The sequence below is a fragment of the Rana temporaria genome, chromosome 10 (assembly GCF_905171775.1).
Source record: "Rana temporaria chromosome 10, aRanTem1.1, whole genome shotgun sequence".
In the NCBI taxonomy this organism is placed as follows: Eukaryota; Metazoa; Chordata; class Amphibia; order Anura; family Ranidae; genus Rana; species Rana temporaria.
The window spans coordinates 12,004,720-12,027,651 of record NC_053498.1 but is presented as its reverse complement, the minus strand read 5'-3'; the positions used below and the strand labels follow the sequence as shown (position 1 = coordinate 12,027,651).

General features: G+C 43.1%; 1 protein-coding gene across 1 annotated transcript; it reads left to right on the top strand.

Annotated features, from left to right (window-relative positions):
* The first annotated feature begins 4,741 nt into the window (after positions 1-4,741).
* Positions 4,742-22,706, top strand: LOC120915987 (phospholipase A2 inhibitor 25 kDa subunit-like). Its single transcript, XM_040326829.1, has 5 exons — positions 4,742-4,847; positions 11,099-11,215; positions 16,113-16,262; positions 19,297-19,437; positions 22,333-22,706. The coding sequence occupies exons 1-5, from the start codon at positions 4,796-4,798 to the stop codon at positions 22,524-22,526; spliced, it is 654 nt and encodes a 217-aa protein (XP_040182763.1). The 5' UTR covers positions 4,742-4,795; the 3' UTR covers positions 22,527-22,706.
* Positions 22,707-22,932: the final 226 nt, after the last annotated feature.

The window sequence follows — 22,932 nt, the reverse complement described above, 5'->3', positions numbered from 1 at the left end:
GCTTCTGAACAAAAAGTCCTGGGTTGAAGAGTCAGATATAGGGAGCAAGCGTTCTTAAATGCCCGAAACTTCTTTCGGTCGCTAGCGAATCGCTCCCGGGTAGGCACACGTGGTTCAGGATGAGTTACCAGCACTGGAGAAGCAGAAGAGGGTTGAGAAGAAGTAGGGCCTGTAGCTAATGCTGCGGAGGCAGTCGAGGATCCGGGGGTGACATTCATCTGTTGTAAGCGACCGTCTATATGCAGATAGCCTTCTTGAAGTTTCTGTACCGCTTCGGTGAGGGCTGAGACTTGTTGGCATAGCGTCTCAAAAGGCGAGCGCACCCTGTCGGCCTCGGACATCTGGCTGGTTTGTACTATCAGGTACTATCAGGTAGTAACAAAAGTACACTTACCAAGGCCAAGATGCTGAGGGTGGCTCCCTTTGCGACCCGGCGCGGTCCGCCCCCTGAAATGGGGACAGGGGAGCAGACGCACCAGGAGGCACCGGTACCGATGGGAAGGTGAAGGTTCGGTGCGTGAAACAGGAACAACCAGGCAGTAGTCCACTTGGGAATGGCTGAAGATATGGCAGGGAATTCCAGGAGGTCCGGGAAGCAGGATTGGTAGGAAACAGGGAAATCCAGAAAACAGGCTGTGGTCAAGGAAGTTCAGAAAAACAGGGTAGTCCAAAGTTCAAGCCAAAAGTTCAAGGGCAGGTGAGATCAGAATAGTCCAATAGGCAAGCCGAGGTCAAGGTAGGAGAAGGCAGCAATCCGGTAGAGTATAGCCAAGGTCAGGTAAACAGGAACAAGATCAGATAAGGTTTTTCCAGGATCCAGGAAACACTCCAAACAAGCGCTGTGACAAACCAGCAACTAGCCACAGGAAAGGGAGAGGTTTAAATAGCCCGCTCAGGGCTCTGATTGGCTGGACGGAACTACAGATCTTGCGCGCCCGTGCGCGCGCACCTGCACGCGACCGCGCGCGCCAACACCACGCACGCGCGCGCCAACACCACGCACGCGCGCGTGGCACAAACAGCCGCGATTGCACCGTTCTGGAAGGCAGGTAAGAGTTAGTGCCCTGACAATTTGCATCTGTATAAAGCTACTATCATATCCTTTTTTAGTAAATTTCTCGCCAATCCAATTGGCTTGCTCTAAATATGTCTGTGGATCGGTACAGTTCCTGCGGATTCTCACTAACTGACCTTTCGGTATGTTAATGAGCCATGGATCATGGTGGCAGCTATCCACCGGTATATAGCTATTCCGCTCTACCGGTTTGAAAAAGGTTTTGGTAGTGATCTTTTGAGCTTCAAGTGTAATTTCTAAATCCAGAAATTGTATCTTTTTATCATTGATAGTATAAGTGAGTACAATATTTTTCTGGTTAAGATTCAATTTCTCAAAGAATTGGACTAAGGATTCAGCATCTCCCTTCCATATAAGAATACAATCATCAATGAATCTTTTATACAGAACCAATTGGTCTGGCGGGTTCTCATAAATAGCAATTTCCTCCCACTCGGCCATAAAGACATTGGCAACACTAGGTGCGTACTTCGCACCCATGCCAATGCCATTAAGTTGTCGGTAATACTTCTGTCTGTGCCAAAAATAGTTATGTTGTAGGCCAAATGCCAAACATCTCAACACAAATCTATTTTGTTTAGACACAAGTGACCCAAATTTGTTTAGAGCCCATTTTGATGCCTGGATTGCTTCTATGTGATTGATAACAGTAAAGAGCGAGGACACATCAGCAGTTGCTAGTAGATAGTTCTCCGATGTTTCAACTTTTACAGTGTCCAAAATCTGGATCAGGTGTTTCGTGTCCCTTAGGTAAGCCCTTGTTTGTGGGACCAACGGTTGAATGAACTTATCTACATATTGTCCTAGTCTTGCATTTATGGACTGAATTCCGTTAATAATGGGTCTACCTGGAGGTCTGAGCGGGTCCTTATGAATCTTCGGAATTGTATATATAATAGGCACCCTACAATTATCAGGGACTAAGTACTTACATTCTCTTTTATAAAGTACTCCTTTATCCCTTCCTCTTGTTACCAGATCAATTAGTTCTTCCTTGTATTCATTCGTAGGGTTTCCTCTAAGTTTAATATAAGTACTCGAATCTTGCAGTTGATTTTCCAATTCTTCATAATAATATTCTTTAGAAAGTACCACTATAGCTCCTCCTTTGTCCGCAGGTCTAATTATAACCTGTTTGTTTTCCTCTAATTCCTTTATTCCTTTATGTATACTTTTGGGATCAGGAACTTTTTTTATTTTCAATTTCTCCAGGTCTCTAAGTACCAATTTATTAAAGACTTCAACGTGTTCATTATTGTGAACCTGAGGGTTAAATAATGATTTATTCCTCAGTTGGCTATGTTGAACTCTCCCCAAAAGATTTTGATCCTGTGCTTCTTTAATGGGTTGGTTCATCATATATTTTTTAATATTTAGCTTCCTGGTATACTTTTGTATATCCACATAGACATCAAATTTGCTTAAGTTGCGTTTTGGCGCAAACTTGAGCCCTTTATCCAAAGTTAAAAGTTCCGTGCGTGTTAGTTCAATCCCACTAATGTTATAAATACCCTCCCCTACTGGACCTTTCTTCTTTTGGACCTTGTGTCCGCCTCTACATCCTCTCTTTCGTTGGGGCTTCGCGTATGTATCATTTGATCGTACCGTGGAGGAGTTCTCTCGCTCCGACGATACTCTAAAAAAGAACGTGAATCATTCTCCTCTCTGTAGTTACCCAGTGGCTCATATTTGTTATGCGTAGGTATGGGACTTCTTCTGTTATCATGCTGATAATAGTCCCTGGGAGTTGAGCTCCCATAATCATATTGTTGGGATGGTGGTCTGGATTGCTGTTGGGGATAGTTATCCCTAGGATCCCTGCACGGGTTGGGAGATATTTGCTATATACACTTGCGCCAACGTCATTGGCGCATGCGCACTGAAGAAAAGGCTTGACCATGCCAAGTCACTCTTTCAATTAAAGAGTTCAGAATCAACAACCTGTAAATAGTTCTTACAGACATTCTTGAATATATTGTGGATTACAGACCCATGTTAAAGCAATCCAACATATGTCCATTATTTCCTGGCTCATACTTTGTAAGAGCTTCTGGGCCCCACGGGCCCTCATGTTACATTTTCTATGGGACTTTTGCATTCCTACATTGTCTGTTTAAAGCGAGAGTTCACCCATTAATCAATTTTTTTAAACAATCCCCTTAGCTTCATGCTCGTTTTGTCTAGGGGAATCGGCTAGTTGTTTTAAAATATGAGCTGTACTTACCGTTTTCGAGATGCATCTTCTCCGTCGGCTTCCGGGTATGGGTCTTCGGGAGCGGGCGTTCCTTCTTGATTGACAGTCTTCCGAGAGGCTTCCAACGGTCGCATCCATCGCGTTACTAGTAGCCGAAAGAAGCCGAACGTCGGTGCGGCTCTATACTGCGCCTGCGCACCGACGTTCGGCTTCTTTCGGAAAATCGTGACGCGATGGATGCGACCGTCGGAAGCCTCTCGGAAGACTGTCAATCAAAATAGGAACGCCCAGTCCCGCAGCCCATACCCGGAAGCGACGGAGAGGATGCATCTCGTAAACCGTAAGTACAGCTCATATTTTAAAACAACTAGCCGATTCCCCTAGACAAAACGAGCATGAAGCTAAGGGGAAAAAGTATATTGTACGGGTGAACCTCCGCTTTAATGTCCTCCAAGATATTCACATATTGTATATCAACTATCTGCCCCCTAGTGGTGTAAATGTCACTTTTCTTGTTTGGCTTATGCCTACATAGGGTAATTTAGGATTGCCAGTGAGATTCTTTCATTTATATGACTGTTTGGTTTTGGATGATGAGAAAAAAAAGGTGTGGTGAACTAAGCGTTGTAGTATTTCTACCTTTTCCTGCTACATCCCAATATGGCCACTCCACCCAGAAAACTTTTCCAGGGGGGCGGCATCCAGTCCAATATGGCCACCCCATTAGACTATTATAAGATGTCAGGGGCCATTTGTGTAGTATTATTGCTGAGATATATCGTTCATTTCAAGATGGTGGTGGGAGATTCTCAGTGGCCACGCCTACACTTGATACTTCTATTTCTGGGGTGGAGGGGGCCTGGGTGTGTCGGAAAAGGAGGATGATCACTGTGGACAGCTATACAAATACAGGTGAGCACCTGTATGATTCGAAAGGATGTATAATTTCAATCGTTTTTTTTACAAAAAGCCTGCAAATTGGTCTTAAACAGGAGGCCAGAAAAAAATCCCCAAATTTTGCTCCAATAGACTTGAATTGGCTTTGGGTGCTATATTCATGTGTGGGGATTTTTTTTAGGTGTTCAGAGAACATCCATTGACTCAAACTTATCACTACCCGACAACTTACTGATCGGGTAGTGATAAATGTATTTTTACCAGAGTTTCACCAAGATCTGTACATTTTTTTCCAGTTCCCCCACGGTAGTAAAAATGAAAAAAAAAGGCTGATCTGAGAGTCTGGAAAGATCGACCTTGAAGGCTGAAAACCTTGCTTATTACAACTTTTTTCCACAACTCAGAAATATGAGGTAAGTAACTGACTTTCATAAACTGCGCTCTATTACAGGCCTTTATTGAGGACTATAAAATAAACTTTGCCTGTTAGCATGACATAATATTTTTATCAATTTCCTGGGTCACACCTTTTTACCCAACGAGCTTAACAATATAAATAAGGCGTTCTCGAGCAAACACTAGATCAGATCCTCCTTTGCATCAGCCTATAGATACAGCGGATTCTTCTAATGGCATCACTTTATCAGATTATTGGTGTTTTCTTGGGTTTGGTAGCACCTAGTAAGTATATACATTTTTTCATGATTGTTTTTTGTGTACCGGCGCTTACCAATTTCACGTCCTGCTTCCAATAAAAAAAAACTTTCCCTCTTCTAAACCCCCCACTTCTCTTTCCTCTTCCAAATCCTATTTCCATCTCTCTTCCAAACCTCCCTTCCGTTCCCTCTTTCAGTTGCTTCACTTCCCTTCCCAAACCCCCATTTTCTTCCCATCTGCCAACCCCTCAATTATCTTCCCTCTTCCAAAACCCCACTTCCCTTCCATCTGTCAGTCCCCCACTGTTCTTATTTTTTCCAAACCCCCAACTGCCTTTCCATTCACCAATACCCCACTTTCCTTCCCTCTTCTAACTCTCCCTTCCCCTCCCCCATCCCCTCTATCTGCCAATACTCACTTGCCTTTCCTTTTCCAACCCCCCCCACTTCCCTTCCCTTTTCTAACCCACCCTTCCCCTCCCCCATTCCCCATTCCCTCTATCTGCCAATACTCAATGCCAATACTACTGTTATTTTACATGTGTCTACCTGGAACTGGGTCCTCCAAGTATACCTTCAAATAGAGTATGCCATCTGGTAACTGAGGATTACTAGGCTGTTAGTACAACAGCCGTTAGGTGAGCAGATACGAGCCACAAGAGGTGTTCCAGCACTGTGAAGCTTTTCCATTTTTCAACACTCGGCTTTGGGATCACATTTCAGAGACTTTTTCTTTTGTTTTTTTCACCTATTCACCACTATTTGCACTCTTTGTAGATGTGTATGTTTCTGGCATACCATACTGCATCTTATTGTGTATAGGTTTATATATTCATTCACATGGTATATTGTGTTGTATGATTTACATTTATATATTTTTTTGTTTTGTTTTTTTCACCTATTCACTGGTATCTGGATTATTGTATTCGCTGCTATTCGGATAATGCAATAGCTATTTGAGGTTATTTATATGTTCACATACTTAATATATTAACCACTTAAGGACCGGACCAATATGCAGCTAAATGACCCAAGGGGTTTTTACAATTCGGCACTGCGTCGCTTTAACAGACAATTGCGCGGTCGTGCGACGTGGCTCCAAAACAAAATTGGCGTCCTTTTTTCCCCCACAAATAGAGCTTTATTTTGGTGGTATTTGATCACCTCTGCGGTTTTTATTTTTTGCGCTATAAACAAAAATAGAGCAACAATTTTGCAAAAAATTCAATATTTTTTACTTTTTGCTCTAATAAATATCCCCCAAAAATATAAAATATTTTTTTTCCTCAGTTTAGGCCGATACGTATTCTTCTACCTATTTTTGTTAAAAAAAATTGCAATAAGTGTTTATCGATTGGTTTGCGCAAAATTTATAGCGTTTACACAATAGGGGATATTTTTATTGCATTTTTATTAATTATTTTTTTTTTACTACTAATGGCGGCGATCAGCGATTTTTTTTGTGACTGCGACATTATGGCGGACACTTCGGACAATTTTGACACATTTTTGGGACCATTTAAATTGCATTGTTTATTGTGAAAATGACAGTTGCAGTTTGGGAGTTAACCACAAGGGGCGCTGAACGTGTTAGGCTTCACCTAGTGTGTGTTTACAACAGTAGGGGGGTGTGGCTGTAGGACTGACGTCATCGATCGAGTCTCCCTATAAAAGGGATCACTCGATCGATGCAGCCGCCACAGTGAAGCACGGGGAAGCCGTGTTTACATACGGCTCTCCCCGTTCTTCAGCTCCGGGGAGCGATCGCGACGGATCGGCTATAAACGAATAGCCGCGCCGTCGTCCTGGATCGCTCCCCGAGGGGATCCGACCGCCGCATGTAGCGGGGGGGGGGTCCCGATCGGACCCCCGACCCACGTCTAGGCAGGCACATACAGGTACGTTGATGTGCCTGTCCGTGCCATTTTTTTTAGCTAAATAGCTTCCTTTACTTTACTGCAGTCCTGGTTTCATGTCCTCATTGCTCGTTTTTGCTTTGATGTTGCTGTAATTCCTCTCTGTTCTGGACACTTCCTGGTTGTCTGTTTCCTGATCACCACAGTACTGGGAGATTTCTCACTGTGGTGACTAATCAAGGAGGTGTGATTACTGTGTGTAAAACGAAACTGGATTGGTGCTGAGGAGTTTTAGACAAAGTATCACTGCCATCTATTGGCTGACTGCCCTCTATTGGCTCTCTGTACATCAGAGAACCAGGAAACAACAGCAAAAATGAAACTAAACTGCAGGTACATTATATGATTGTTTTTTATCTATTTTTAATCATTTTTAAAAGGAATCAGTTAACTATTATGTCGCTATACCCTGTAAACAGTCATTTCAGCTTAAAAAAAAAAAATTCCTTTAGTGACCCTTTAATTTTTCCCCTTTCATTTCACGTTCCCCATTCCTTTGTCACACAGCGCAGACACTATTACCTTCTTCATTTGTCAATGAGTGGTTAGACTCATCAGATAAAATGGACACCTTAGCAGTACTGCATGTGGGTCAATCAGGCTTAGGCCCCATACACACCATAGAATCCATCCGCAGATAAATCCCAGCAAATGGGTTTCAGCAGATAGATCCTATGGTGTGTACACGCCAGCGGATCTTTTTTCGCGGATATTTATCCCCTGGGATGGATTCCAGCAGATCGAATATTTGCTGACATGCAGAACATATCCATCTGCTGGAGTCCATCCCAACGGATGGATCCGCTGGTCTGTACAGACTCACCGAATCCATCCGTCCGAAGGGATCCCCCGCATGCGTCGTAATGATTTGACGCATGCGTGGAATTCCTTATATGACAGCGTCGCGCACGTCGCCGCGTCATAATCGCGGCGACGGCGCGACACGTCATCGCAAGAGGATTTCGGCGCGGATTACAATGCGATGGTGTGTACACACCATCGCATGAAAATCCGCCGAAATCCACGAGAGGATTTATCCGCGGAAACGGTCCGCTGGACCGTATTCGCGGATAAATTCTATCGTGTGTATGGGGCCTTAGACTGGTGAGCAGGGTGATGAGACGCCACAAATCTTCCTTTGTGTTTCAGACTTATAGGCTTTTTCAGGGCTTTTTTTCATCAGGAATGTGGGGGAACGCAGTTCCGGCACCTCCAGAACTGAATTTATGTAATGACAAGGGGTGCTGGGATGTTCTGGAGTGTCTAGTAATGATGGCTGCTGGGCAGGGCCGATCCGCCCTATAGGCTCACTATGCAAGCCGCTTAGGGCCCCGCAAAGCTGCGAAGGGCCCCCCAAATTACTAGAGGCCCCGCCTGGTGAGAAGTCATTTTCACCCCCTCACCCCGCTTCTCAACTCGCTGGGTGCATGCGAGAAGAGGTAAGAAGTCAGCACCCCCTGCTTCTCAATTTAATGTAAGATGTCATTTGCGACAGCAGAACACCCCCTACCCCCGCTTCTCAACTTTCTTTAATGTGAAATGTCACTGTCGTCAGCGCCCCCCGCTTCTCATTTTTCGGCACTGCTGCTGGGGAATCTATTGTTGCTGGAAGAGATCTATTTTTGCAGAGAAAGTTGTTCTATTGCTACTGCAGAGGTCTTCTGTTGCTCCAGGGGAACACTTGTTGCTGGGGTGGGTCTTATGTTGCTGGGGGGTCAGTTGTTGCTGCGAGGGATCTACTGCTAAGGTAGGGGTCTGTGTTGCTGGTTGCTGGAGGGTATATTGTTGCTGGCTACTGGGGAATCTATTGTTGCTGGAGGAGATCTATTTTTCTATTTTTGCAAGGGAGGTCTATTGTTGCTGGTGGGGGATCTATTGTTGCTGATGTAGGTCTTATGTTGCAGGAGGTCAATCGCTGCTGGAAGGGATTTACTGTTGAGGGAGGGGTCTAATGTTTCTGGCTTCTGGCTGTTGGGAGTTCATTGTTCATTGGGAACCAGCTATGACTAAGCACTGAAGCTACAGTGCGAAACGTTAGCTTTTGTTCCAATTTTTTTGCTGTGGCATGTTTATTTTGTGATCGATGTTAATTAAAAGAGCATTTTTGGAGTGCGGCTGTCCAAGTTTCCTTCGTATTTTTGCATTGTTCATTGGGAGTTCTGATGCTGGCTGGTGGGAGTTCATTGTTCATTGGGAGTTCTGATGCTGGCTGGTGGGAGTTCATTGGGAGTTCTGATGCTGACTGGTGGGAGTTCATTGTTCATTGGGAGTTCTGATGCTGGCTGGTGGGAGTTCATTGTTCATTGGGAGTTCTGATGCTGGCTGGTGGGAGTTCATTGGGAGTTCTGATGCTGGCTGGTGGGAGTTCATTGTTCATTGGGAGTTCTGATGCTGGCTGGTGGGAGTTCATTGGGAGTTCTGATGCTGACTGGTGGGAGTTCATTGTTCATTGGGAGTTCTGATGCTGGCTGGTGGGAGTTCATTGTTCATTGGGAGTTCTGATGCTGGCTGGTGGGAGTTCATTGGGAGTTCTGATGCTGGCTGGTGGGAGTTCATTGTTCATTGGGAGTTCTGATGCTGGCTGGTGGGAGCTCATTGTTCATTGGGAGTTCTGATGCTGGCTGGTGGGAGTTCATTGTTCATTGGGAGTTCTGATGCTGGCTGGTGGGAGTTCATTGTTGCTGGGGTGGATCTACTAATTTTCCCTTGGTTGATCTATTTTACTGCTTTCATTATCATTAACAAATTCCATACAAAATAGCACCACAAAATTATACATTTCTGTATTTTAAAATCAGTGGTACTGGGAGGTGGGCAAGGGGTGGGGCCAAGGAGCGTGGCTTGAAGATGGGTAGGGGGCGGAGTCAAGGGGTGTCTAGAAAGGGAGGAGTTCCTGCACCTATTCTTTGAGAAAAAAAAAACTGGGCTTTTTTTAATATGCCTCTGGGAATGATTAATCCTTTGAAATGCTTCTCACAGTACTCCTCCTTATAAGCTGCCCATAAACTCCCGTCACATTGGTCAATTAAAGAGTTAAGCCTCCTTGCTGCTGCTCGTGAACTCCAATCACATCAACCACATGAAAAACAATCAGATCTGGCAATAGTGCGTTACCATTTTTTAACTTGAGTGCAAATCATAAGCTAGGTTTTCTAACCAATTTAACCTTACAAATGCTCTTTTGGCTGAATAGGCACAAACTCCAACAAATATACTCCAAAATCTTGTTGAAAGTTGTCCCAAAAAAGTGGAGGCTCTTATAGATGCAAAGGTAGGGCCATTCCATGTTATTGTCCCTGGTTTTGGAATAGGATGTTCAACCAGTTGCTATTAGACATGTGCATTCGTTTTCATCCGAATGCATTTTCGTCCGAATTTCTGGGATTTTCGCGTTCGTTTTAACAAAAGAAAACGAGGGCCAGAATCTGAAATTTGAAAGATTCGACATAAAAAATGCATAATTTTCGTTTTGTTGTGACAACAGTTGGATATAGATAGAAGATTTGACATGACGGTGACAATAGCAATCTGTGTGTATCGAACCTGCGGTTGAAACTGCCTAACCTAACTCTATTAGTCCATCATTATCCGCTTAAGCCCCGGACCTTTAGGCAGCTAAATGCCCAAGCCAGGTTTTGCGATTCGGCACTGCGTCGTTTTAACAGACAATTGCGCGGTCGTGCGACGTGGCTCCAAAACAAAATTGGCGTCCTTCTCATTTCACCCATACAACTCTCCCCCCCCCCTTTCCTTCCCCTCCCCCCTCAAAACCTTCCCCCTTTTTCTTTTAATATTTATTCCCCAATGTCTTCCTCCTTTTCCTGCTTATCATCAGCCATTAGAGCCCGTTCTATGTTATCCCCCTTCGTGCGCCACGGGGGAATTTTCAGACCCATTGCCTGATCGCCCTGACCAGTCTAGGTGAGCAAATTTTTCTTTGACTCCCTGAGAAAATCCACTGTTTCTTATGTTTATTTTACTGTACATAATGCTTGTTGTTTACTGTATATCTTATACATATCTTTTTAGACCCTCCTGAAGAAGCGGTACAACCGCGAAACCGGTCGAGGTCATTGGCTCCACCCATTAGACACAGATGGTCTCAATATCTGATCTGATCTGTGGGGTCTGTCCCTAAATGTGGTTTTATATTGTATTTTGTCATATGTAAATAAATATTGTTTTTTATACCAATTTGGTTTCCTATCAGTGCCTTGAAAGTCCCAACCAACAATCTTGACCTATGACTGTTTTCAACTGGCCCCAAGCAGCCTTTTGTAATTAAATTCTCATTGGGTCTCACTTTCTCAGTAAAATATTACTGCTGTGGTTGATTCTGTATTGTTTTCTCTCTCTTTAGGTTACTCGCTCTCTTGTACACAGTGCTTTTCTCCATCAAACTCGTGTACCGGCCCCAGTGTGACTTGTCCTTCTGGCTCTGTGTGCGGAGCTGCATACACAGAAAGCTGGGCTCTGGGTAAGTTATTCAATAACAAATGCTAAACGTATTCTATGTTGGGGATTTACAAGCGTCAGTTCACATCAGGGGCCTCTGGATCCTTTGTTGCGCCAGAGATGTCTGTTTTTATGTTTTATGTGCATAATGTGTCAATAGCACACTCAAGTTTAGTAATATCATCCAAACAGCAAAAGAGTATCACAATGCACAAAATACAATAGCCCAATAAAACAAGGGCCGTCTTGGGCAAACAATTTCTTGCCCCCACCCCCCAGGCAATTTTGGTCTCCACTTGCTCTGAGACATACAATAGATATCAGCTAGACTTAAAATCAGGTTACTGTATCAGATCAGGCAGTGATTGTGATTGGTTGCCAGAGGTTACAGCATATCTTTACCACTTACTGATTGTCTGCTAGAGGTTACAGCACACATTATGGCTCACTGATTAGTTTCTAGAGCAGGGATATGCAATTAGCGGACCTCCAGCTGTTGCAGAACTACAAATCCCATGAGCCATTGCAACACTCTGACAGCCACAAGCATGATACCCAGAGACAGAGGCATGATGGGACTTGTAGTTTTGCAACAGCTGGAGGTCCGCTAATTGCATATCCCTGTTCTAGAGGTTACAGCACATGATTTCTTCTTGTTGATTGGTTGCTAGAGATTATTGTACAGTAATACTGCTCACTGATTGGTTGCTAGAGGTTACAGCACATCATCTCTTCACTGCAGAGGGGCATGATATACATATGAATGGCTCCTTTACTTACCTAGAAATGCCGCTGGCTGCCGATATTTACAAATGAATCCCTCTGGCTTCAGCTATTTACATATGAATGCTCCTGTTATTTACATATGGAAAAAATTACACTGTACCTACAATAAAATTTTATTGAAAGTTTTACAATAACGTTTTATTGAAAGATAAAGATGTCTGTGTCCTTTCTATTTGTTCTCTAGCATCCAATAAAATATTGGATTTAAAAATCTCCATAGGCAATGCTTTAAAAATTAAACAAACAGTGGGATGGTGGCGCTGCTGTACCGATTAATATGCAATAGAGTGTGGGTTTACTGGTTGTTATACCTGTGTTGGGTACCTGAACAAGGGATACATCCAATAAAAAGGAACCCCCTTTTTAACAGAAACAAAAATGGAAAAATTATATGCTAAAGTGAGATAAATATAAGCGGCCTCCAATGGCTCCTGGTATAGGTGTAGATATTAAAGTGGAGGTTCCCCCTAAAAAAAATTCTAACAATACATTGAGCTGACTGATTACACTGCGGGTATGCTGGTGTTTTTTTTTTCGTACATACCTCGTTATCGCTGTTTCATCCCTCGGCTTCCGGGTATGATTTCACTTCATGAAATTAGACCACCGAGGTATTACAGACAAATAAGTATTAAAAATCATGAGATTGTCCAATATAGAGACAGGAATAAAAGTCCCCCCTAACAGTGCCAACCTCCGCACAGATGACAACTCAATAAGCCGTAGGGGTTGCACTATTCCTGCTGGAGATAATAGAACCAGAGTTCAGACAACAGGTACAATCCCTGAATGCAAAGTGTAGCAGAATATAAATGGTGACTTGGTGTGCCGATCCCTCACAATCCAATGATCAGTGACTTTTGTGCTCCCCCGCTTAGGTCCCCACTCACCAGATGTCGGTACCCCCCAAGGGGCAAAAAGCGGTTGGTGATGGTACCTCAATCACTCCTGTGGTCCAGTGCTCTGTATTGAATCCTTTACGGTGCAGCTCCTCAGAGATGTAAACCACTGGGGGTATTCCCCGGGCAGCGATGATGGTGTCACTCAGGAATGTAAAAAAAGGAAGGTCCACATAGCGTAATATGTTTTTCAAAAACTTCCAAAAGTTAACTTATTTAAAAAACACTTAGTGGAGAAAACACTCCGCGGCAGGTCCCAGAGACACCTGGGTTCCTCCCAAAAAATAACTTTAAAAACAAACAAATAGGCAGACTATTGAAAAAAGGGTACGCTTAGCTAGCCGCCTGTCCCATAAAAGCTGCAAACCTGCGCTAATGACACCGCCGGTGATCCCCTCCGTGGGCATCCGTGTCGAGCCGAGCAGCTGGCAGCTGGGATGGTGGCGTACGGGCGAGCTAGCGTGGTCCGCTGACACGTTTCGTCATGTGACTTTTTCAAAGGTGATGCTTTAAAAATGTTTACAGGTTACAGAGGAGATCTAATGCTAGAATTATTGCTCTCGCTCTAATGTTTGCGGCAATACCACACATGTGAGGTTTGAACACTGCTCACATGTGCTTGCGTGACTTCAGTATGCGTTCGCTTCTGCGCGCCAGGACGGAGGGAATAGGGCACTTTAATTTAAAAAAAATATTATTTAACATTTTTTAATTTATAAATTTATAAAAAAAATTACACTGTCCCTTAATTTATTTATTTTTTAATTACATTTATTCCTATTACAAGAAATGTAAACGTCCCTTGCAATAGAAATCAGGATCACAGGTCGTCTTTATTGAGAGATCTGGGGTCAAAAGGACCACAAATCTCTCATTTAAAAACAATATATACGGTACAGACCAAAGTTTGGACACCTTCTCAATCAAAGAGTTTTCTTTATTTTCATGACTATGAAAATTGTAGATTCACACTGAAGGCATCAAAACTATGAATGAACACATGTGGAATTATACATAACAAAAAAGTGTGAAACAACTGAAAATATATTTAATATTCTAGGGGCCAGATCCTCAAAAAACGGGCTTAACTTAAATATTCCGATTTAAGTTACACCGCCGCAAAATTTCTACCTAAGTGCCCGATCCACAAAGCACTTACCTAGAAATTTTGAGTGGAGTAACTTAAATCGGGCCGGCGCAAGGCATTCCTCATCATCAGGGGGCGAATCCCATTTAAATGAGGCGCGCTCCCGCGCCGGCCGTACTGCGCATGCTCGTGACGTCATTTTCCCGACGGGCAGAGCGTGAAATTACGTTACGTCGGGCTTTGGGGTCAATAAAGTTGCGTCGGGAAAAAAAAAAGATACGGCGGCAAAAAAAAAATTTGAAATAAAAAAAAAAGCGTGGCGCGAGGAAGAAGGGTCTGCTTTTACACGGTGTAAACAGTTTACACTTTGTAAAAGCAGCCCTAATTTTGCACTTGCAAACTAAAACTTACGGCGACAAAACGAAGCGTAATAGCTTCGTGGATCGCCGTAAGTCCTAATTTGCATACCCGAAGCGGCATTTCGACGCGAAATGCCCCCAGCGGCGGATGCGGTACTGCATCCTAAGATCCGGCAGTGTAATTCAATTACACCTGTTGGATCTTCGTCCTAACTATGGGAAACTGATTCTGTGGATCAGTTCCATAGTTAGGACAAGGGATACGACGGAGTAACAGCAGTTACTCCGTCGTATCTCTTTTGAGGATCTAGCCCTGTGTTCTTCAAAGTAGCCACCTTTTGCAGCTGACACATCTCTAGAACTGGTAAGAGGAGACTGTGTGAATCCGGCCTTCATGGTAGAATATCTGCTAGGAAACCACTGCTAAAGAAAGGCAACAAGCAGAAGAGACTTGTTTGGGATAAAGAACACAAGGGATGGACATTAGACCAGTGGAAATCTGTGCTTTGGTCTGATGAGTCCAAATTTGAGATCTTTGGTTCCAACCCCCGTGTCTTTGTGCGACGCAGAAAAGGTGAACGGATGGACTCTACATGCCTGGTTCCCACTGTGAAGCATGGAGGACGAGGTGTGATGGTGTGGGGGTGCTTTGCTGGTGACGCTGTTGGGGATTTAATCAAAATTGAAGGCATACTGAACCAGCATGGCTACCACAGCATCTTGCAGCACCATGCTATTCCATCCGGTTTGCGTTTAGTTGGACCATCATTTATTTTTCAACAGGACAGTGACCCCAAACACACCTCCAGGCGGGGGAAGGGCTATTTGACCAAGAAGGAGAGTGATGGGGTGCTGCGCCAGGTGACTACCTCTTGAAGCTCATCAAGAGAATGCCAAGAGTGTGCCAAGCAGTAATCAAAGCAAAAGGTGGCTACTTTGAAGAACCTAGAATATGAAATATATTTTCAGTTGTTTCACACTTTTTTGTTATGTATAATTCCACATGTGTTACTTCATAGTTTTGACGCCTTCAGTGTGAATTTACAATTTTCATAGTCATTAAAATAAAGAAAACTCTTTGAATGAGAAGGTGGGTCCAAACTTTTGGTCTGTACTGTATATATATTACTTTTGCTTTAAAAAAATATATACACATTTATTATGGCCTCTGGTCCTCCAAGGGCATAGAAATGAGTGGTGGCCATCTTGGCCTCACTTGTCTCCTTACCTAGCTAACGGCTGTGTTGGACCCATCTTGGGCTTCACTGATGAGTCAGGTAAGCCCAGGAACGACCGAGAAGCCTCCCATGGTACCACTTTTATAGGAAAGAGAATCAGCAATAGTAAAAAAAAATAGAGAGGTTATGGCAGTTATGCAACTAAAACCTCAGTTTTTTACACAAATTATTAGACAGTGTATTTTGTTATTTTTGCTGACTAGCTGGTACGCGAGCTGGGAAACTTTTGTTTTGTTTGTTCCGTGCAAAGCCCTCCATGTGCACCTTAGGCTTTGTTCACATCTAGGCATTCTTGTACTTCACGACTCTGCTTGTGCGATGTTACCATGCTTCGTCAGGTGACAATCGTGGCAAAATCGCTCCCCGATCGGGTGCCATAGGGAGTGATGGAGATCGTACTGGCGTCCTGCGATTTGTTGTGATTCGGGATCCCAGATGTGTAAGCGGAGCCATAACCTAAAAGCTTTGTATACTTTGGCGGGTTGCCATTTTTGTTTCACATTAAACCTTTGTCTTTATTGCAGAGAATGATAAGTTTGTTCACTTGTAGGTATCCTTGTTTCAAGATCATACATAAAGTCATGTGTGCCTCAGGATGAGTGTGACAAGACAGGAAGTATGACCATTCCTAGCAATGGAAGAGTGAAGTTGGGTACATCGTGTTGTGGAACTGATCTTTGCACTCCGACTCTTCCTTCCCGTAAGTGACTTCTATTGATAAAATTGGTTCAAATCCAATTGCAAAAAAATTGGAGAGACAAAGTCCAATGCATTTTGGGGGGCAAACAGACCTGCCCTTTATCAGAGCTATGCAACAAATGCAAATATAAAAATTCTAAATATAAGAAGGAAAAAAAACGTGGCTTGCAGGCATGCAATATTTAGCTGATGTTCTAGCGATGCACTACTACATTTTAGCTTTCATGCTGGGATTTGATAATTTGACCCTGAGTTGTGTTTGGGCTGATTGATTTCTATATAGTTTTCAATTCAATCATTGAATTCCTCAACAAAAAGGAATCAGCATATTTAGATCTTTTGTTTTGTAGGACCCCTATTTATTTTCTGCCAAAAATGTATAAATAGTGTCAACCCTCCGGGTAGACCTATTGTGAATGGAATCAATTTGGTGACTGCCAGGCTGGGCCAGTACATCGATTCTTTCCTTTTGCCTCGTACACACACAACCGTTTTTCTCATCGGGAAAACTGCCATGACAGCTTTTGGCCGGAAAAACAGGCCGTCTGTATGCTCCATCGCAGTTTTCTCGACAGGAAAACCGCCGGGAAAAATTAAAACATGTTCTTTTTTTTCCCGCTGGCATTCCCGGCGGTTTTTAAGCCGGCAGTTTACCTATGGAGAAAACCTGCAGTGGAGCATACACACGGCTGGGTTTTCCGACCAAAGCTCTCATGGTAGTTTTCCTGTTGGGAAACCTGGGCGTGTGTAGGGGGAAAAAGCTACCGAGCAGGTTCTCGGTTTTCCCCTCGATTTTCCCAGCAGACTTTTTACCACCGGGAAAACCAATCGTGTATACAAGGCATTAAACCGTTGGTTGGTAAAACTGATGCCTTCCTTAAGGCCTCGTACAGACGAGCGGACAGTCCGATGAAAACGGTCCGGCGGACCGTTTTCTCCGGACATGTCCGCTTGGAGATTTCGGTCTGATGGCTGTACACACCATCAAACCGAAATCCCCGCGGACAGACAGCGCGGTGACGTGGCGGTGACGTTGACGCCGCCACGTCACCAAACCAGGAAGTAAAATACTTCCACGCATGCGTCGAATCCATTCGACGCATGCGGGAGATATCTGTCCGCTGGTTAGGTGTACTAACCAGCGGACATGTCCGCCGGACAGCTTTCCAGGGGAGATGTTTCTTAGCATGCTAAGAAACATTTGTCCGCTGGAAATCTGTCCGCTAGCCTGTACACAGGATCGGATCTGTCCCCTGAAACTGGTCCGCGGACATGTCCGGTCGTGTGTACGAGGCCTAAGGCCCCGTACACACGAGAGGATTGATCCGCTGAAATTGATCCGCTGACCGGTTTCAGCGGATAGATCCCCTGGTGTGTACAATCCAGCGGATCTGTTTCCGCGGATTTTTGTCCCCGGGGATGGATTTCCAGCGGATAAAAATTTCCTAACATGCTAAGAAATCGATCCGCTGGAATCCATTCCAACGGATTGATCCGCTGGTCTGTACAGACTCACCGGATCAATCCGTCCGAATCCATCCCCCACATGCGTCGTAATGATTCGACACATGCGTGGAAGTCCTTATATCACCGTGTCGCGTACGTCACCGCATCATCATCGCGGCGACAGCGCGTCGCGTCACCGTGGACGGAATTCCGCAGGGATTTTGATCTCCTGGTTAGTACAACCAGGAGATCAAAATCCGCCAGAGGACCGTTTCCGCGGATAAATCCTCTCGTGTGTACTAGGCATAAGGATATGAAGCACATCATCCAAATTTTGGAATCCTTGAAGTGTTCTCCATCTAGTATCCTCATTACAGCGGATGTAAGTTCTTTATATACCATCATTGGTCATGGCATCGGTTTAGTGGGAACTCTCTTCTAAATCATAAAAACATCATAAAAACATTTAAAGTACCTTGTCCCTGTAGTGGATTTAGTTTATTACTTCCTGTGACATCCTTACCAGACTTCAAGAAAATTCTTCCAGAGGCACACGCTAGGAGGTCCTACGGACATAGTCATGCCCCAGAATTACATCTCTCAAGAGCCCTTTACCTACACACTTTCTGAGGGAAAAAAACAACAACAGAGAGGGGCAGAGGGGGTGGGAATAGGCAGAGTTCTGTCATCCAGTAGGAAGGACTGACAAATGTTGGGATTTTAATACAGCAGAAGCAGTATGTTTTCAGCCCAGGAGGCTGGGAGCACACTTTATTTTTGGCAGATTAACAGGTAGTTTTCGGTACTCAGTGTTTTTAAAGGGATTAAGCATAAACAATCTACCTCTTCTGTCTGGCTATTACTGGCCTTGGTTTGTGTCACCAATTCCGTTCCTGTTCTCTGATCTGGTACCTCACTGCTTGGTTGTTACCGACCATGGCTTGTGTCCCCAACTCTGTTCCTCTGGACCTTTATCTACATATTGTGACCTCTGCCTTTCTACTGTCTTGTACTTCTTCCGCCAGGCAATTACCAACCTCAACTTGTGACATTGACTCTGTTCCTGTCTGATTTGGTACCCACCACCCGCCTCCATCTGACCTCAGTTTGAGTCTTGGTTACATTGCTGTCTCTTGCTCTGGTATACTAGTGTGGTCCACAGTCCACAGTCATCTACCCTACATGCCCAACAGCCAAAGAGATATGGTACTGTCTGCTACACCAGCACTCTTACAACTCTGTGTTCTCACACAGCCATCTGGCCTACATACCCAACAGCCTCTTACTCTGGCATTCGTGCAACTCTGTCTTCAGACTCCCTGTGACTACTTCCAGGGGTGTTGAACAAGAGATGTAAAAGAAAACCCCCCATTAGTTTGGTCTCTACCAAGTACTTGACGCTCACCTACACACTAATCTCCTTACCAGTGGCAGCAGTCAAACGGCATGGAAGCACTGAAGACTGAAGTAGGCATTCATCATACATCTTCATTGTCAGAAGGACTAAGTGTGGTGACCCTTTGTTTGTTAGTAAAATGTAGGTGCTCTTCAATCTCACCATTATTTCCATGTTATGTTTTTTACCTTAGTGCCAGGGGACAGCTCAGTATCCAATGGACTGACGTGCCGATCCTGTATATCCGCTGACTCCACCTGGTGTTACACTTCAGATACGATGCAGTGTACGGGGAATGAGAACATGTGTTTTCTCCAGACCACAAAAATATCAGGTCAGTATTACAGACAAAGTCAGTCTTATTTAGATGTTTTTTTTATCCTTATGAACCCATTTACACTATTGCATTGCAATAAAATGTGGTGAAACAATGTATTATTACATAAATAGAAAATAAAATCGTGCTAGATCAAAAGTTCATATGTGAAAAAGTCCACCAGTGCTTGAAACTATTGACTTATTCACAAAAATCCATCCACCATCTTCAACGTGCAAATTCCACCACCAGATGATATAATTATCTCCTTACCAGATCCACATGATCCTCCGTTACAGAGGATCAAAGAGTGCCTGTAATAAAACCACAGCCTGGATCTTTCTTCAAGAATATACATACATATTAGTGTTGTTCACGAATTTTGTATTGCGAATATTCGGCCCGATTATGGCATATTCGAGTATTCGCGATATATTTCGAATTTCGCGGTGAATATTCGCTATTCCGAATATTCAAATTTTTTCAATTTTATTTTTAGAACAGATCACATCCTAGAGATCTCCATCGACGTCTAAAAGCATTGCTGGTATGATTAGAGACCTTGGGCCGAGTAGCTGAAGCGATCATTTTATCTTGCCGAAAAATCGCAATGCGATTATTCGGCAATCGGAACATCGCGCGATTATTTTCTTCGTCCTATCTTCCGCATCAGAGCGCTTTTTTCAGTTTCATTTTTTTTCATTTTCAGTTTCATTTCATTTCAGTTGGCGAAATTCCGCAATCAATTTCGCATTCGCATTTTTGCGAAATTTCGATAAAATATCACGAATATTCTGAGCCAATCAGAGTGCTCCTACAGCATTTGTCGAAATTCCGCAATAAATATCGCATTCGCATTTTGCGAAATTTCGATAAAATATCACGAATATTCTGAGCCAATCAGAGTGCTCCTACAGCATTTGTCGAAATTCCGCAATAAATATCGCATTCGCATTTTGCGAAATTCGATAAAATATCACGAATATTCTGAGCCAATCAGAGTGCTCCTACAGCATTTGTCGAAATTCCGCAATAAATATCGCATTCGCATTTTGCGAAATTTCGATAAAATATCACGAATATTCTGAGCCAATCAGAGTGCTCCTACAGCATTTGTCGAAATTCCGCAATAAATATCGCATTCGCATTTTGCGAAATTTCGATAAAATATCATGAATATTCTGAGCCAATCAGAGTGCTCCTACAGCATTTGTCGAAATTCCGCAATAAATATCGCATTCGCATTTTGCTCAATTCGATAAAATATCACGAATATTCTGAGCCAATCAGAGTGCTCCTACAGCATTTGTCGAAATTCCGCAATAAATATCGCATTTGCATTTTGCGAAATTTCGATAAAATATCACGAATATTCTGAGCCAATCAGAGTGCTCCTACAGCATTTGTCGAAATTCCGCAATAAATATCGCATTCGCATTTTGCGAAATTTCGATAAAATATCACGAATATTCTGAGCCAATCAGAGTGCTCCTTCCGCATTTGTCGAAATTTCGCAATTATGTTCGCATTCGCAATAGCGAAATTTCGCAATCATTTCATTTCCATAAAATATCACGAATATTCGAATTTAGCGAATATATCTCGAATATTCGACTATATATTCGAGATATATCGCAAAATCGAATATGGCGTATTCTGCTCAACACTAATACATATATCTCCAGGGTGCCTCTTGCTCGCTCGTATGAATGTATGGATGGTTTTTATAAAAGATAAAAAAAGCTCCATATAGTGTAAAACCATAAACCAGGGATCTTCAAACTACGACCCTCCAGCTGTTGCGGAACTACACATACCATGAGGCATTGCAAGACTCTGACATTCACTGACATGACTAGGCATGATGGGAATTGTAGTTCCTGAATAAATGGAGGGCCATAGTTTGAGGACCCCTGCCATAAACCTTTTTATTCGTATCAGAAAATATTGCACTTACAGCATCCATATTGTTAGAAAGCCTTAAGTCTGGTGCGCCGGCCGGGGCACATCAAGACAAACCCGTCCTTCCGGGACACGAATGGAAACACAAGGTGACTTCAGGCTTGCGCCGTCCTATCTTAGATTGCAATATTTTGGATGGCCGCTAGGTGGCGCTTCCATTGCGGTCGGCGTAGAATATGTAAATGAGGAGATACGCCGATTCATGAACGTACGCCCGGCCGACGCAGTACTTTTACGCCGTTTACGTAAGAGATAGGCCGCGTAAAGTTAGAGCTAGGCTCTGATGGAATAGTAATGTCAAGTATGGCCGCCGTTCCCGCGTCGAAATTCAAATTTTTTACGTTGTTTGCGTAAGTCGTCCATGAATCGGGATTTACGTAGTTTACGTCTACATCAAAATCAATAGGCCCGTGCGACGTACTTAGCCGCAATGCACACTGGGAAATGTAGGCGCCCGGCGCATGCGCAGTAAAAAAAAACGTAAAAAATGTGAGGTCAAGCGCCATTAACATAAAACACGCCCCCCTCAAACACATTTGAATTAGGCGCCCTTACGCCCGCCGATTCAGGCTACGCCGACTTAACTTAGCAGGCAAGTACATTGTGAATCATGTACTTGCCTCGCTAACTTACGGCGGCGTAGCTTAAATTCCTTAAGCTACGCCGCCGCAAAGTTACGCGAACGTACCTGAATCTACCTAATAATTTTTTTTTTATAAATAGACCCTTTTAACTTCACAACATTTAAATAAAAATTATTTGATAGAAAAATTTTAAAATAAAAAAAACAAGGTAACAAAGATTTAAAAAAATCGTCAAATTTAGAGTCCAACTTTTAAGACCATATTGATATGTGTTTGTATTATTGCCACTACAGTTTTATTGTATTTTTAATATCTGTTGGAAAATGTTACATTTTCTAAAACCTTTTTATGCGTTTATTTTTAACAGGAACAACATCATCTTCAATAGCAATGCGTGGTTGTGCCACAAAAAGTATCTGCGATCTTGGCAGCCAATCTAGTAGTGTGGCAGGACTAAAGACAGAAGTTAAATTCATCTGTACTAATGGAAGTACGGGTCTCCAAAAAGGCTTCTACCTCCCGGCTGTGATTTGTGTTTTCTTTTTAAAGTTATTGATCTGAAATGCCTAAAAAATGGCTTTTAGACTAGATTAAAAAAAAGGAAGATTTACAGTGCAAACAGTGTTTTTTTTTTTTTTTCAATCAGTAGTAGAGAATAAAAAAGAATAAAAAAAAATAGTTTTTTTTTATAACCACAATCCATAATGTTTTGCTGAGCACAGTATAAATGGAAACTATAGAGGTAGTAGATTGATTTAATTTTCGTTTTTAAAAATTTTTTATTTCAGTGTTTATAAATTGCTGTTTTCTTTCAAGTTTTTCACTGTTTGAATTAAACATTTTATGTTACAAATTAAAATGCAATACAAATTATGTGTGCTGGAGTATGGACAGAATTTGTTTACACTTTGTTCCAATACACTATTGGACTTCATTCTCACTCTGTGTTCCCAGTAACTCAGACCAG